At 53.3% G+C, this 13,161-nt stretch overlaps 1 protein-coding gene across 4 annotated transcripts in view; it reads left to right on the top strand.

Moving 5' to 3' along the window:
* MYO18B (myosin XVIIIB) overlaps nucleotides 1–13,161 on the top strand; it is a 215,617-nt gene that overhangs the window by 12,283 nt on the left and 190,173 nt on the right. For all 4 annotated transcript variants that reach the window (XM_032472209.1, XM_032472207.1, XM_032472208.1 and 1 more), the window contains 5 exons: nucleotides 43–201; nucleotides 4,714–5,940; nucleotides 6,471–6,537; nucleotides 7,416–7,528; nucleotides 8,814–8,990. In XM_032472209.1, the coding sequence (XP_032328100.1) occupies nucleotides 43–201; nucleotides 4,714–5,940; nucleotides 6,471–6,537; nucleotides 7,416–7,528; nucleotides 8,814–8,990 (1,743 nt within the window). The remainder of the gene's footprint in view (nucleotides 1–42; nucleotides 202–4,713; nucleotides 5,941–6,470; nucleotides 6,538–7,415; nucleotides 7,529–8,813; nucleotides 8,991–13,161) is intronic.

The following is a 13,161-nucleotide window of genomic DNA, read 5'->3' as shown; positions in this document are numbered from 1 at the left end:
GTCATTCACTAAGCTTTCTCCTTTCTTGCTTCCACAAAACAGATTCGGGAAGAGGACAAGAGCCCCCCACCGTCCTCGCCCCCTCCCCTTTTCTCTGTCATCCCAGGAGGCTTCATTAGACAGCTGGTCCGGGAGACTGAGAAAGAGTCCAAGGAAGCAAGACAGAGAAAAGAGGCAGCGCTTTCCTCTCCAGAACGAGAGGTAAGTGGCCCCACAGGGAGGGACTAGGTGACCGTCAGTGCCCACCATCCTGTCCCCTGAGCCTCCTCTGAGTCACTTGCCAACCTTTGTTCCTGCGGTCCTCACTTTGAGGAGTGTCCTGTCTTCGCTTTAATCTGTTGAACTCCTATACATCCTTCAAAATTCAGTGCAAATAGTACGTTTCTGGAAAGCTCTCCCATTGCCTTCCTTCCTCTGATTCCCACCGCACTTCCTATGCCTGTTGAATTGTGGTCAGCATAGTAATTACTTGATGATACGGCTTATCTGACTAGGGATTCCTTAAGAGCAACAACTCTCTCTCATTCTACTGTATCTTGAGCAGCTCTCATAGTGCTTGGTCCATAGCGAGCGCTGAAAAATTGTTCTTTAATGAATGAATGAATGATATCAGTTGATGTGTGATAGGGATCATTTTACCACTACTTGTGCAGAAAGGGAAACCTGAATATTAGCTAAGGATGAGAGCGTGCTTTCGTTTAAGCAGAAAACATGTTTAGTTGGGATTCACTGGTTATCGCTGTATTGTTGGTAAAATACTGAAACCCTTCCATACCAGGTGGTAAATGGCCATGGCCCCAAGTCCCCCAAGTGCCGTTCAGCTGTCATGCTCACCTCAGTCCCTTCCCTGAGTCCCTCAGAGTGGCCACAAGCCAATAATTAAAGTGTTACTACTTGGCACAGGTAGAGACCCCAGGACCCTGCTCCAGCTGTCAGCCCTTCTGATTGGTTGGTGTCCACCAAAACCCTGTGCTTGTGAATAGCGCTGCTGACTGGAAGCAGTAGGTAGATGAGATGCGGTCCCTGTGCTTTAGAGACTTGCGAATTTATCCCTGATGTTGTCTAGTGCTGCCTCCCTTCTTTTCCCTGGCTCTTTAGACAAGGAACCCTGGCAGGACGATGGGGCTGGACACCAGGGAAGGGGGCTTGGAATGCAGTGCACTTTGGGTGTATCCCCATGTTAGCAGAAGGGGCCTCTCCTTGTATCTCTGCAGCGCCCTCTGGAGGTGAGGTGAATGCTGCAGTGTTTGAGCTGCGTGATCTGGTGGCCTCAGGGCCTAGAGTTGGCTCGAGCCCAGCGGCCACTCTGGCTCTGCCTCCCATGCCCCTTCAGCTGTTGTTGGCCCAGCCGGCCACCACGTGTCTGCACCTGTCCAATCACAGTTACTTTGCTGCATCAGAGGAGTTCTCTAACAACAGAACACCTACCAAGTCTGTGGTGGGGTGGAGAGGACAGGTTCTGTGCCCACCCCTGCCTGACCCAGTGAGTGGGGGCCAGAGTCGACTCCCGCAGGCTGCTGTTAGGTCATGAGGAAGTTTGTTGTGTACTGTTTATCACTGCACAAGATTCTCTGCTCATGGGCTCCTTTGATACCCTGTGCATCAGTGGGGTCAGTGAGGTCAAGTCTGTGTGTTCCCTACTCTGGCCAGCTGCCTGGGGAAGGACCAGTCTGGGGAGTGAGGTGGCTCGTGCAGTGGCCCCAGAAGCCTGGAGAGGAAAGAATTCAGGAGCCTGCAGGCCATGCTGGTGTCTCTGTGCATAAGTTAAGAAGTAGAGCTGAGCAGAGAATGGGACAGACTGTCACCGTAGGGCCTGGATGGAGACTCAGAGCAGGATGGACAGGCCTCAGACCACAACAGGTGTCTGGACCACAGGCCAAGACGTTCCTGGGGCTGGAACAGGGCAACCTCAGGACATGTTCCTATGAGGCAGCAAGCCCTGACTGGCTCCTGCTGATTGAATTTTCTTGTCCTGATCACTAAATAACTGGATTCTCTCTCCTCACCCCAGCACAGCTGTCTGATTTGATCCTCATATAATCCTTTCAGGGAGCCACTGAAATCCATCACCATTTTGCAGGGATGGAAAATGAGGCACAGGAAGGCAACTTGGTTTTTTTAAGGCCACCCAGCCATGAGGGACAAGGAGAGGCTGGACTAACACAGGGGCAGGAAGAGGTCTTTGAATGTCAGGAGAACTGGGTTCTAGCTCTGGCCCCACCACTCCACGTGGTCCAGGCCAGATCCCTTCCACACTCTTGCCTCAGTGTGCTCATCTGTAAAAATGGATGTGCTGTGTATTTCCTTTCAGCTCTGGTAAGTCTAGACATGCTGCTTCCCCTTGTACTAAGAAGGCTGCAGAGGGGACTAAGGGCTTTGGAGATGGAGAAAATCCGAAGGGAGAGAATTCCCTGGGTGGAGGGGAGGGAGGTTGGCAGGCGTTATCTTGTTTGACCCATCCCCATGTTACTGTCTCCACTGCTGTGGTTTGGTTAAAAATAAGGCACTGACTCACTTTGCAAAATGGTGGAGACGTTGGTGAGATTTGCCAGGTGCAGCCAATCCCCTTTCCAAGGAGATATCCTGTCGGGTCCCAGAGGGTCAGGCTGAGTGCCCAGGCCATGGAGATTATATCAGGTGTTCTCAGCCCTAGTTGCATGTTGCAGTCACCTGGGGGCAGGGGTGCTGCCCAGACCAACTGTGTAGACTCTCTGGGATGGAAGCCAAAATGTCAGAATTTTTTTAAAGCACCCAGGAGATTCCAGTGAGTCCCAGAAAGGCAAGTAAGGCTATTGCTATGCGGTGCTTAATGGCACTGGCTTTAAACTCAGTGGCCCGTGTGATTTTCCATTGTAGGTTTGTCTTGGGCCACCTAACATGTTTGCATTTCTTCCCTTATCTGTAGGATGGGGCGAAGTTTAGAACCTACTTCTTTGGGTCCTTTATTGAATTAAGTAGGATATCCCACGATGGTGATGTAGGACCCACTGTAAGGACTGATCAATAACTCTTGTTGTCATTTTTACAAAGATGAAGATTGAGACTGTGCTCTGGGGCCATCCACCACTTAAAACAGGAGAGAGACACAAATAAGAGCTAGAATGTGATGCAAAACATGATACTTGCAGTAAATGGTGCCCCAGCACACGGTGCTCTGGGACTTCATGGGCCTATGAGACAGTTTCTGATTGAGGTTTTCAGGCAAAGGTTCATGGAGGATGTGGTATTTGAGCTGGGTGTAGAAAGATGCATAGAACCCGGACAAGTGGAGAGGAGAAAGGGCATTCCAGGCAGCAAGCTCAGCTTGAACAGAGCATGGAAATAGGGGAGTGTCAGGTGTGGCAGGAAATGCCTGGTGTGACGGAGACTTGGAGATAAGCAGGAACAATAATTTCAGAGGAGGGGGCTCCTCTTTGAGAACGTTGACTGGCAGATGGCAGTGTTGAATGGTTTTCCTGGAGGCTGAAATGGTTTTCCTGGGCACTTGCCAACATCTTTTGATCAGGTTTTGAATGACTGGCAGCAAATTGAAGGGACACCAACTCAGTGGCTGTGGCAGTGGCTCAGGTGAGAGCTAGCAGACCTGGGTTTGGGAAAGGAAATTCAGATGTGAAACTTTGCAGGGTAGAATCAATGCAGTCCTGGGGCTGGTTGGAGTACTGGAGGAGGGTGAGAACCCCAGATTCCCAGGCACAGGTGTGTGGGAGGCTGGTGTTCTGATCCAAGATTGTAGAACCCAGACTAGCGCAGATGGTGAAACCAGGCATCAGGGTGGAAGCTCCCCCGCAGTCCTTTTCTGCAGAGGCAAAGCTGGCCCTGTGAGCAGTTCAGGCTGCAGCCAGGCTGGTTTAAGGATGGAGGGCTGGGCAGGGCTGACCTCACAAGGCAATAGAAAGACAGATATGGGAGAGGAACAGGCAGTGGAGACCCCAGGGTGTTGTGTTCCCAGATGTCTAGGTCAAGCAAGAGTGGAGGACCTCAGGGGCAGAACCAGGGCCCTCACCTGGTCTGCAGGTGTGCTACAGGGACCAGGACAGTGGAGGCAGCAGCAGCTCATTTTGTTCAGTTCTCTGCAGTTTCCACATCTCATCCTACAAAAAACCTGGGTGGTGAGATGGTATCTGCCTGCACTGAGGGAAAACCGAGGTTCAGAGAGGAGAGGTGATGTCGTCTGTGGTCACCCAGCTGGAAAGCATCGAAGCCAAGGCGAGAACAGGTCCTCTGATAACAGGCTCCAAGTCCTTTCCCCATCGCTGCCTAGCAGGATCAGGTGTAAATAATAATAACAGCACTGGTGACAGCAGCACCAGTGACAGGCGCAGCAACAGTGGCTCCTGTGACTGAGGACATACTAGGTGCCGGGCTCAGTCCCCGTGTATTATGAATCCCCACACCCACGCTGTGTAGTAGGCCATCATGGTCCTTAGGGAAACTGGCTTAGAGAGGGGAGGTAACTTACCTAGGGCGACACAGCTAGTGAGTGGCAGAGTTAGGAGTTGAATTTGGGTCTGTTGGGCTCCAGAGTCCACTCCTTTCATTACATCACTTGGCCTTGAGGTTCGGAGCCAAAGCCTAGGACCTTAGGGTTCCGCTCATTGCCTGTAGGTTCTTGAGAACCTTTGGATGAATAAATGGTTGGGTGAACAAGTAAGTGAGTGAGCGAATGAGTGAGTGGTAGCAAGCGGCTAAGTATGGTTGTGGTGTTTCTCCTAGACTCCAGAAATTCCCTTCAACCAGCCCAACAGCAAGTCCGACAACAGCACCAAATCTGGAAGCCAACAAATCTCAAGCTCTTCCCAGAGCGCAGACATTCTGGGCAGAAAGAGCGAGGGGGCCGGCACCGTGGACCCCATGCTGATGACCAGCATCAATGGCGAGAGGCCCCAGGAGTCGGGCCCCAGCGGGACACCAGCCAGAAAACCCCTGCCCTTCAAGAGAGGGGTGAGGAGGGGCGATGTGTTGCTGATGGTGGCCAAGCTGGACTCGGACTCAGCCAGGCCGGAGCAGAGGACCCAGCCCCGTGGGGCACCCACTTGCAAGACCCCACCCCCAGCCACAGACCCTGGGGTTGAAAAGAAAGGGGAGACCTCAGAGACTCCTTGTGGCCCCCAGGCCAGTACCAAGGATGCAGCTCCGAAGGCTGAGAGGACCCAGGCTGGGGGTCTTGGGGACCTGGGAACTGTGTTACCGACAGAAGGCGAGAAGGATCAAGGCACAGTGAGGAAGGGGGGCGGGGCCCCACAGACCAAAGGGGTGAAAGGGGGTGAACTCCAGGGCACAGAGGGGCCAGGGGAGGGGGGGCAACCAGGGACAGTGGAGAAACGGGGAGGGGACCCCTCAAGCAAGGTGGCAAAGGGGAATCTCTCCCAGGAGGCAGCCGGTGAAAGGAAGTGGGCTGGGGCCAGAACCCAGGTGAGAAGGTGGGGAGTTTCCCTGGGCAGAAGGAGCAGGTGGGACGGCCCCCAGAGTAAGAAGGACAAAGAAGGTGTGCTCCTAAGTCAGGCAAACAAGACCGAGGAGCCTCAGGCCAAGGCAGAGAAGGTGGGCACAGCACAAGGACAGGTGGGAGAAGCCCCCGGAGCAATGGAGAGAGCAGGTCAACCCCAGGGTGAGATGGAAAAGGTAGGGCAGCCTCAGGGCAGGTCTGGGGAGGCAGGGAAAGCTGGAAGGAAGACAGAGAAGGGCTCTCAAGCCCCAAAGGAGATGGATGCACGTGGGGAGACACCGGCAGCAGCCGGGAAGGAGGACCAGCCTGAAAGCAGAGGGCAGGAAGCAGAGGAGCCCTGCACTAGCACAGGTGATGGGGGCCCAGAGCTGGAGCTGGAAGGACCTAGAAAGCCTGCTCTGGAGAGCTGTGCAGAAAGGCCTGAGATGAAGAGCCGAGAGGGGCCAGCCCTGCAGGAGGGGAGCGGAGGTGGCCAGAGCAGAGTCTCGGACCAGGTGAGGGGGCCACAGCACCGGGAGTGGGGAGGGGCAGGCCAGAGAAGGAGGAGTGGGAAAGACCTGCGTTGGTGCTGGACAAGCTGGGGGCAGGAGGTGGACAGGGAGTTGAAGAGGGTGGCCAGCCCAGAGGTGGGAGCAGACACTTCCCTCTTGACAAGCAGACGTCTTGAGGCCCCCACAGCACCTGTCGCTGGGTGAGAGTCTCCATAGGGTGAGAGAACATCCCAGCCGTGTGAGATGTCCCCTTGTGGCTGAGCTTACAGTGTCACGTGACAGTTCTCTGTGCTGCGTACATAGCTGATTGCCCAAAATGGAGATTCCTGGACCCCACTTTGGAGCTTCCCATTCAGAAAGCTGGGGGTAGGGCCATGGCTCCTGCATTTAAATAAGCACTCCCCACCCCCACCAGAACCTTCTGATTTAGGTGCTCCCAGACCCACTGAGAAACTCCCATGTAAGGAATTCAGTTCCCTTGGTTCGTGGGGGCAGTGTCATCTTGCTCTAATTTATGTGATCTTTGCTCTCAGGCTCCTGAGGACAGATGGTACGAGGCAGAGAAAGTCTGGCTGGTTCAGAAGGATGGATTTACTCTTGGTAATTAGGGGTGTTAGCACCTCTGGGATCTAAGTGTTTTCCTCTCTTGCCCCCTACTGCTGCTAGCCACGTTTGTCAGGTCCTGATCCTAGTTTGGGGAGGGCGGGGTGGGGAGGGGTAAGGAGCAGCTGAGACTAGGATGGGGATAGGTGGCTTTTTGGGTGGGAATGTTTAGGTGTCATTTCACTCTTGGCAGCTAGTCTATTAGGTGCTGTTTTCAAAGGCTTTTGAGCCTTGTTAATTAATTATTTAACTAATCATTAGAGCAACAAGCATTGTTTGGTTCCTGCAGTGTTGCTTGAGGAACTCGGAGCCTAACTCGGAGCCGAGGGCAAGTGGGCACGTGGATTTCGTCTCATGAGCCCACTTTTGTCGGTAGCTTGTGGCTGTTGACCAAACTCTGCTGAGAACGGATTCCGAGTCCCGTTCAGAACACAACTGGAAAGTTGATTGATTAGTGATGTCTGTTATGGGCACTGGAAGGAGGAGTGGCAGCCTGTACACCATTACCTGCCATCCCAGATCTAGGTATGAGATGGGTCAGCACACCCAACCATCTGGGTGCCGACTCTGTGCCTGGCACTGTGCCAACTGATAAGAGTCCCACATGAGTCAGACCCAGCCTCTGTCTTCAAAGGGTCTGGGGTCACAGATCAGAACCCTCTGTGTAAATGGGCTCCAAGGGGAGAGAATGCTACCCATTTCTGACCTGTCCCAGGCTCCCTCTCCAGCTCCCTGTTCTGGCTCAGTAGCTGAGAACCTCTTTCCTCCCGTTTCCTCTTCTCCTCTGCCCCTGTCTTCTGCCCTCTGCTCCTTCGCTGCTCTTCTCTCTCCCCCTCCTCTCCCTCCCTCCCTCCCTGTCTCTCTCCCTCTCCTAGCGACAGTGCTGAAGCCAGATGAGGGAACAGCCGACCTGCCGGCAGGAAGGGTGCGACTTTGCATTGATGCTGACAAAAGCATCACGGAGGTGGATGAGGATCAACTTCACCGGGTGAGACCTTGTCCCCCTCCCCGCCTGCTCCACGGCTTCCTTCCCCACCCCTGCAAGAGATTTCCTTGTGCTTGACTGCAGATAATCCTTGGGCTTGATGCCCCGGAGGGAATTACAGGGAAGGTACTGCTCCGCTGGAGGTATACTACTGAAGGGTCTTTACTCTGTCCCATGGTGCCCCGTGTATGAGGGCATATTAAGAGATGTTTGTCAGGTCTGGGGACTTGGAGTTCTTCTGTTTGACCCAAGAAAGTGATTGTTTTCCTTTTTACATACATTCTAAATGATGCTACAGAGCATGCTTCCTTTTTCATTCTGGCTGCCAGGGAACTCAGAACCAGATTTGCAGCTTGCCATTAACCATAGCATAGGTTCCAATGGCCTGCCTTTTGGATATCAACCTTTGTTTTGGTTTTGCTTTTTCAGTTGTTTTGCATAATTTCTGCAATACACCATAAGGCTATTTGAAGATAAGTCGGAGTGTAATGATAGAAGTGAAAGGTCCTGTCCTGATCGTCTTCCACCCCTCACAGCCTACTCACTGAGAAGGAGTTTCTTCCAGGAACTCCATGTGGGTCTCCTCCATCTTCATCTCTCTTTGCTCCTCCTCTGTGCACCCCAGGCCCTTCACTCCCCCTGGTGCTGGGAGTTTGCAGAGGGCCAGTGTCCTCAGAAGAAAAGCTGACCCATAAAAGAGCTCAGGGTTGACCCAAACCCCAGAGCATTAGGCCCAGAAAACTCCTTGAAGCTGGAAAGAATGGTAGGAAGTTCATTAAAATGGAAAGGCTGTAGTCATCCCTTGCTTCCGGGACAGTTTTGGCGTATTTCCAAGTGATCAGTGTATGACGGGCTATCGGAGGAGTGGGGCAGTCAGGACATTGGCCCCCTTCCCTGTCACGGAGCACTTGCAGAGCTCCCCGGTGAGACCTAGAAGAGGAGGAACCAGTAGGGAATGCTCCTTCCCTCTGGAGCATCACCCTCTTTTTGTGCTCGAGAGACAGAAAGCACTCGAGTCTTGCTGCATCGTCTTAGGAGCATTCCCCTTTCCAGTGCAGGAAGCCACAGGAGGAAGGACCAGTGTGAGGAGGGGGTGGGGCCTGGGTTGCGCAAACACCAAAGGAGAGAGGTTCCCACCCATTTCATCCGTAGGGTTTCGTCGTTCCCTCCAAAGTCCTTGTGTCCTGTTCTAGTCTTTGGCACGCAGCTCTCCGGGGACAGGGTCACCAGGGCTGTGTGTGTAGGGGGGCCCAGGAGGCCAGAGGACATGCTGTGTGATGATTCACAGGCCAACCCCCCCGAGCTGGACCAGGCGGACGACCTGGCCTCCCTGGTCAGTGTCAATGAATCCAGTGTCCTGAACACACTCCTGCACCGCTACCGGGCTCAGCTTCCACACACCTGCGCTGGGCCTGACCTGATTGTCCTCCAGCCGCGGGGGCCCCCGGCACCTTCTACAAGCAAGGTGAGGGGGACCACAGTGGGCGGGGCTGGGGCAGTGCAGGAGGGGTGGGGTGGGGGGAGTCCCTCTGCATCTCAGGGGAGAGCAGAGCAACCAAAGCCCCCAGCAAACCTGTCTGTGAGTAGAGAGCTGCAGAATTGAGATTCTGGTGCACAGTGGGTGTTGGGGAGCGTTGGGGACCACTTGATCCCCCTCCTTAGAGGGGAAAGATGAGTAACTGATAAACAGCAGCAGAAGCATTAAAGATGTAATAACAAGAGAGAAAATACTGAACGGGTGTCAACTATGTAACAGGCACTGCTTCAGGCACCTTCGTGTGTCGTCTCAAGTAATTCCCAGGCCCGCTAAGAGTGGGGACAGGACAGGTGAGAAGCGGGCTGGGCTGCCGAGCTCACGTTCGGTAAGTGAAGGAACTGGGTAGAACCCGCGCCGCTGGCTGCTCTCTACTCTGAGCCCAACCCTGGACTCTTGGGAGTCCCAGACACCCACGTGAATTGGGAAACAAGCTTCAGCTCCACTTTATTTTTTTCCTGTGGAGTGTAGAAATGGCTGTTTTTGTCAAGACCGCAAAGCCAAGGGAATCGCTCAGCGCCACCTTGTGGAAAGGCCTGCAGCTACAACCGAGTAACTGGAGCCCGGTCCCGTCCATGCGTTCAGGGGATCTTGAGTGGGGTGCTTGTATGCCAGGCACGGAGAGAAAAGCAGGAAGAAGACAGGCAAATGAAGCTGCCTTCATGGAGCTTCCATTCTGGTGGGGGAAGACAGGCCCCAAGTAATAGCGATAACTGCGTGGAGCAGATGAACGTGGGGAGAGAGAGGAGGTCAGGAGAAGCGGGGCCAGGGGTCATGCTGGGTCTCACACGGCATCATGCTGACTCAGCTTTTTCTCGGAGCGTGATGGGGCTTTTTAGCAGATCAGTGACACGGTCTGACTTATGCTGTGGAAGATCCCCTTGGCTGCTGGGTGCAGGTGAGATAGAGGCTGGCAGATGTGGAGGCAGGGAGACCCTTTGGAGGTCAAAAGTCTTATCTGTGTGCAATTCTGAGACTTGGGGGTGGGGTTCAGGTCTGTAGAACACCTGCTAACACCACAGGTGCCTTGGGAAGATCACAACCCCTGACTGGCCTCAGTGTTCTCATCTGTCAGTTGGGGATGAAACGTCACATCTTGTCCTTTGGAGTCTCATGAGACAAAGCCATTCCTAGCCCCTGAGTGATGCTAAATCCGTGAAAGAGTGGGGACAGTAGCCCTGCAGCCCCTCTCTGAGGCTTCTCTTCTCCAGGATGCCCCCCCCATTGCCCTCCAGGCCTCTCTCCAGCTCCTGGCCAGGGGCCTTGGAGGGTGACATGTGTACTCTCCCGTCCCTTGCTGGGCCCTGTTCTCCAGGCTGTCCGGTATTGCAGCATCTGTTACACAGCGTGGGCTAGAGAGCCTACAGGTGCAGGCATTGGGATTCTGGTAGGAAACACTTGAGTCCTATGATCCCTCTGAGCCCCTGTAACCCTGGGGTGGAGGTGGGGACCCCTCAAGTCACTCAGCCTTCCACACCCAAACCCACAGCTACCTTCTGTTCTTTGGGTAAGTCTCGTCTGTTTCCTCAAATGGCCACCAGGTGGGAGCAGAGACTTGCGGTGAGGCTGGGACTGCGGCCACCTGGAAGATGGGCTGATGGGGTCGCGGCAGGGCTGGGGTCCTCTCACTGGGGGCCTGGGCCCACCTGGGGTCTGGGAGCTCAGTGTGTGCCGGCTGGGGTGAAGGTACAGGCCTCTGTGGGCGTGAGCGTAGGTGTGACTGTGCGGGTGTAGATGGGCACAACGGTGGCGTGCAGAGGCCTCTGCAGCTTCTGGGTATGTGGGCCCTTTAGCACGCCTGTGTGCAAGCATGCGAGGGTACCAGTGCACAGGTACAAGGGGACGTGTGCACAGGCGCAGCTGTGTGTCTGCAGAATACTCTCTCCCTCCCTAGGCCTGAGGAAGCCAAGGATTGGGATAGCCTGTCCCTTGAACTTTGTTTCCAAAGTAGGAGGAAGCTCCAGGGCTCAGACCCCAGGACCCTCTGTCTGCCACATGCCCCAGGGCTCTGTCCAGCCAGGGTGGGGGCTTGCCCTGCTTTGCCAGCTTTGGGATCCTGCTGAGCCTTGTGTTTTGCATCAGGATGGGGATTCATTCCTGTTCTGGGGGTCTTGGGGCAAGAAAGGCCAACAGTGCATTGGGGGCACCCCTCAACCTCAGGCTGGAGGTCCAGGCCAGGAAGAGGGCTGCTACATTGGAATTTGTGCTCCTGGTCCTGCCGAGCCACTGGGGAGGGCAAATGGGGCCTTGCTGGCCTACTGGCCACCCACTTAGCGTCCTGAGCTTCTGATGTCCCGCTGCTGGGCCTGTTCCCCGGCTCCCTTTGGTGCCTTTCCACTGACCCCACTTTTGGTACTGCCCTCTTCCATTCTCCCTGAAAGCCACGCTAAACAGATTTTTGTCAAGATCACCAATGATCTCTACTCTGCCAAGCTCAGTGGTCAGTTCTCTGGTCTCCTCTGACTTGACCCTCAGTGGTATTTGAAGGGTTGGTCCCTCCCTCCTCCTGCCATCACTTCCTTCCTTAGCTCCAGGACTCCACTTTCCTGGTTTTCCTTCTATCCTGCCAGCTCTCCCTCTTAGCCTCCTTTTGCTGGTCCCTGGTCTCTGCAGGTCGGGGTACCGTGTCGCCACACCTCTTCTGTCTTCCTTTTTAAATGCCCACTTCCTTGGCGATGTCATCCAGGCTTGTGGCTTTACAGTGACTCCCATTCAGTATAATTTAGTTGTTTTGTTTCTCATCTGTCTTCTCCCAAATGAAAGCAAGCTCCTTAGGCAGGGCTTTTTAAAGTCAGATTTATTAAGTATAATTTACATACAGTTAAAAAGTCACCTTATTTAGTGTTCAGTTCTGTAAGATTTTGAGAAACACATACAGTTGTGTGACTGTCTGCATCATCAATTACAGGACAGTTCTGTCACCCCCAGAAGTTCTCCAGACCCTTTGGTCATCCCTTCCCCCCATCCTGCCCTTGGCAGCCACTGATCTGTTCTTGTGTCCCTCTTCCCTAGTTCTGCCTTTTCTGAAAAGTCACAGAAATGGAATGGTGCAGTGTGTAACCTTTTGAATGAGCTTCTTGCACTTACACAGTGCATAGGAGACTCACCCACATTGTTGCAGCTACCAGTCGTTCGGTCTTTTATTCTGTCCTATTTTATTGCACGGCTTTGCTTATCTACTCATAGTGGGACCAGTTGTCCTGGTTTCCCTGGATGGAGTGGTTTTCTGGGAAGTGGGACTTTCAATGCTGAAAACAGGATGGTTGGTTATCTTAGTTCTTTAGTTGAAGGACATTTGGGTTGTTTCTTGTTTTTGGTGACTTTGAGTATATATTCAGTATAACCAACGACACAGGATTTTTTGGAGACACAAATGTTCATTCTCTTAGGTGAATTCCTCAGAGGGGGATTGCTCGGTCATATGACAAGTGCACATCTCAGTGTAAGGAAAGAACTGAGCTGTTTTCCAGAGTTGCTGTGCCGTTGAGCATCCCCACGGCTTGTGTGAGAATTCCAGTTGCTCTGTGTCTTCACCAGAATTTGGTAGTGACTGTCAAAAAAAACCCTTAAAAACATTTTTTTCTAGCCATTTTAATAGGTATGTACTGGTATCTCCTCATGGTTGGTAGGGATTTCCTTTATTTGCTTTGAGTAGCATTGTGTACCCTGTGCCTCAGACAGCGCCTGCTACTTAGTGGACACTCAGTGAATATTTTTGTATTGAATGAAGAATGAGTGGATGAATGAATGAGGTGGAATTGGCTACAAGTGTCGTCTCAGTCTGTTATGGCAAATACATAGCACGTGTACCGCTGACCCCACCCCCCACCTGTTCTGTTTCCGTGGCAGACATCACTAATCAATTGTGCCATTTTATCCAGCTGCCACATTTCAGGCAGGTAGGATCCCATGATTTGTGTAGCAAGTGAGCTTAACACAGCGCTAGTTCAAGCCTCTCATTATCTGTAGAGGCAGTCTAGGCTCAGAGTAGGGTCATAGGCTTAAAGGACTCACAGCGAGCCAGTGGCAGGACTACATCTCTGGGCTGGGCTCTCCCCAGCAAAATGCAAAACTTCTCTGACAAGGCTGGAATAGGATGGGA

The sequence above is a fragment of the Camelus ferus genome, chromosome 32 (assembly GCF_009834535.1).
Source record: "Camelus ferus isolate YT-003-E chromosome 32, BCGSAC_Cfer_1.0, whole genome shotgun sequence".
Taxonomy (NCBI): domain Eukaryota; kingdom Metazoa; phylum Chordata; class Mammalia; order Artiodactyla; family Camelidae; genus Camelus; species Camelus ferus.
The sequence above is the reverse complement of the archived record's forward strand: the minus strand, read 5'-3'. Positions and strand labels throughout refer to the sequence as shown.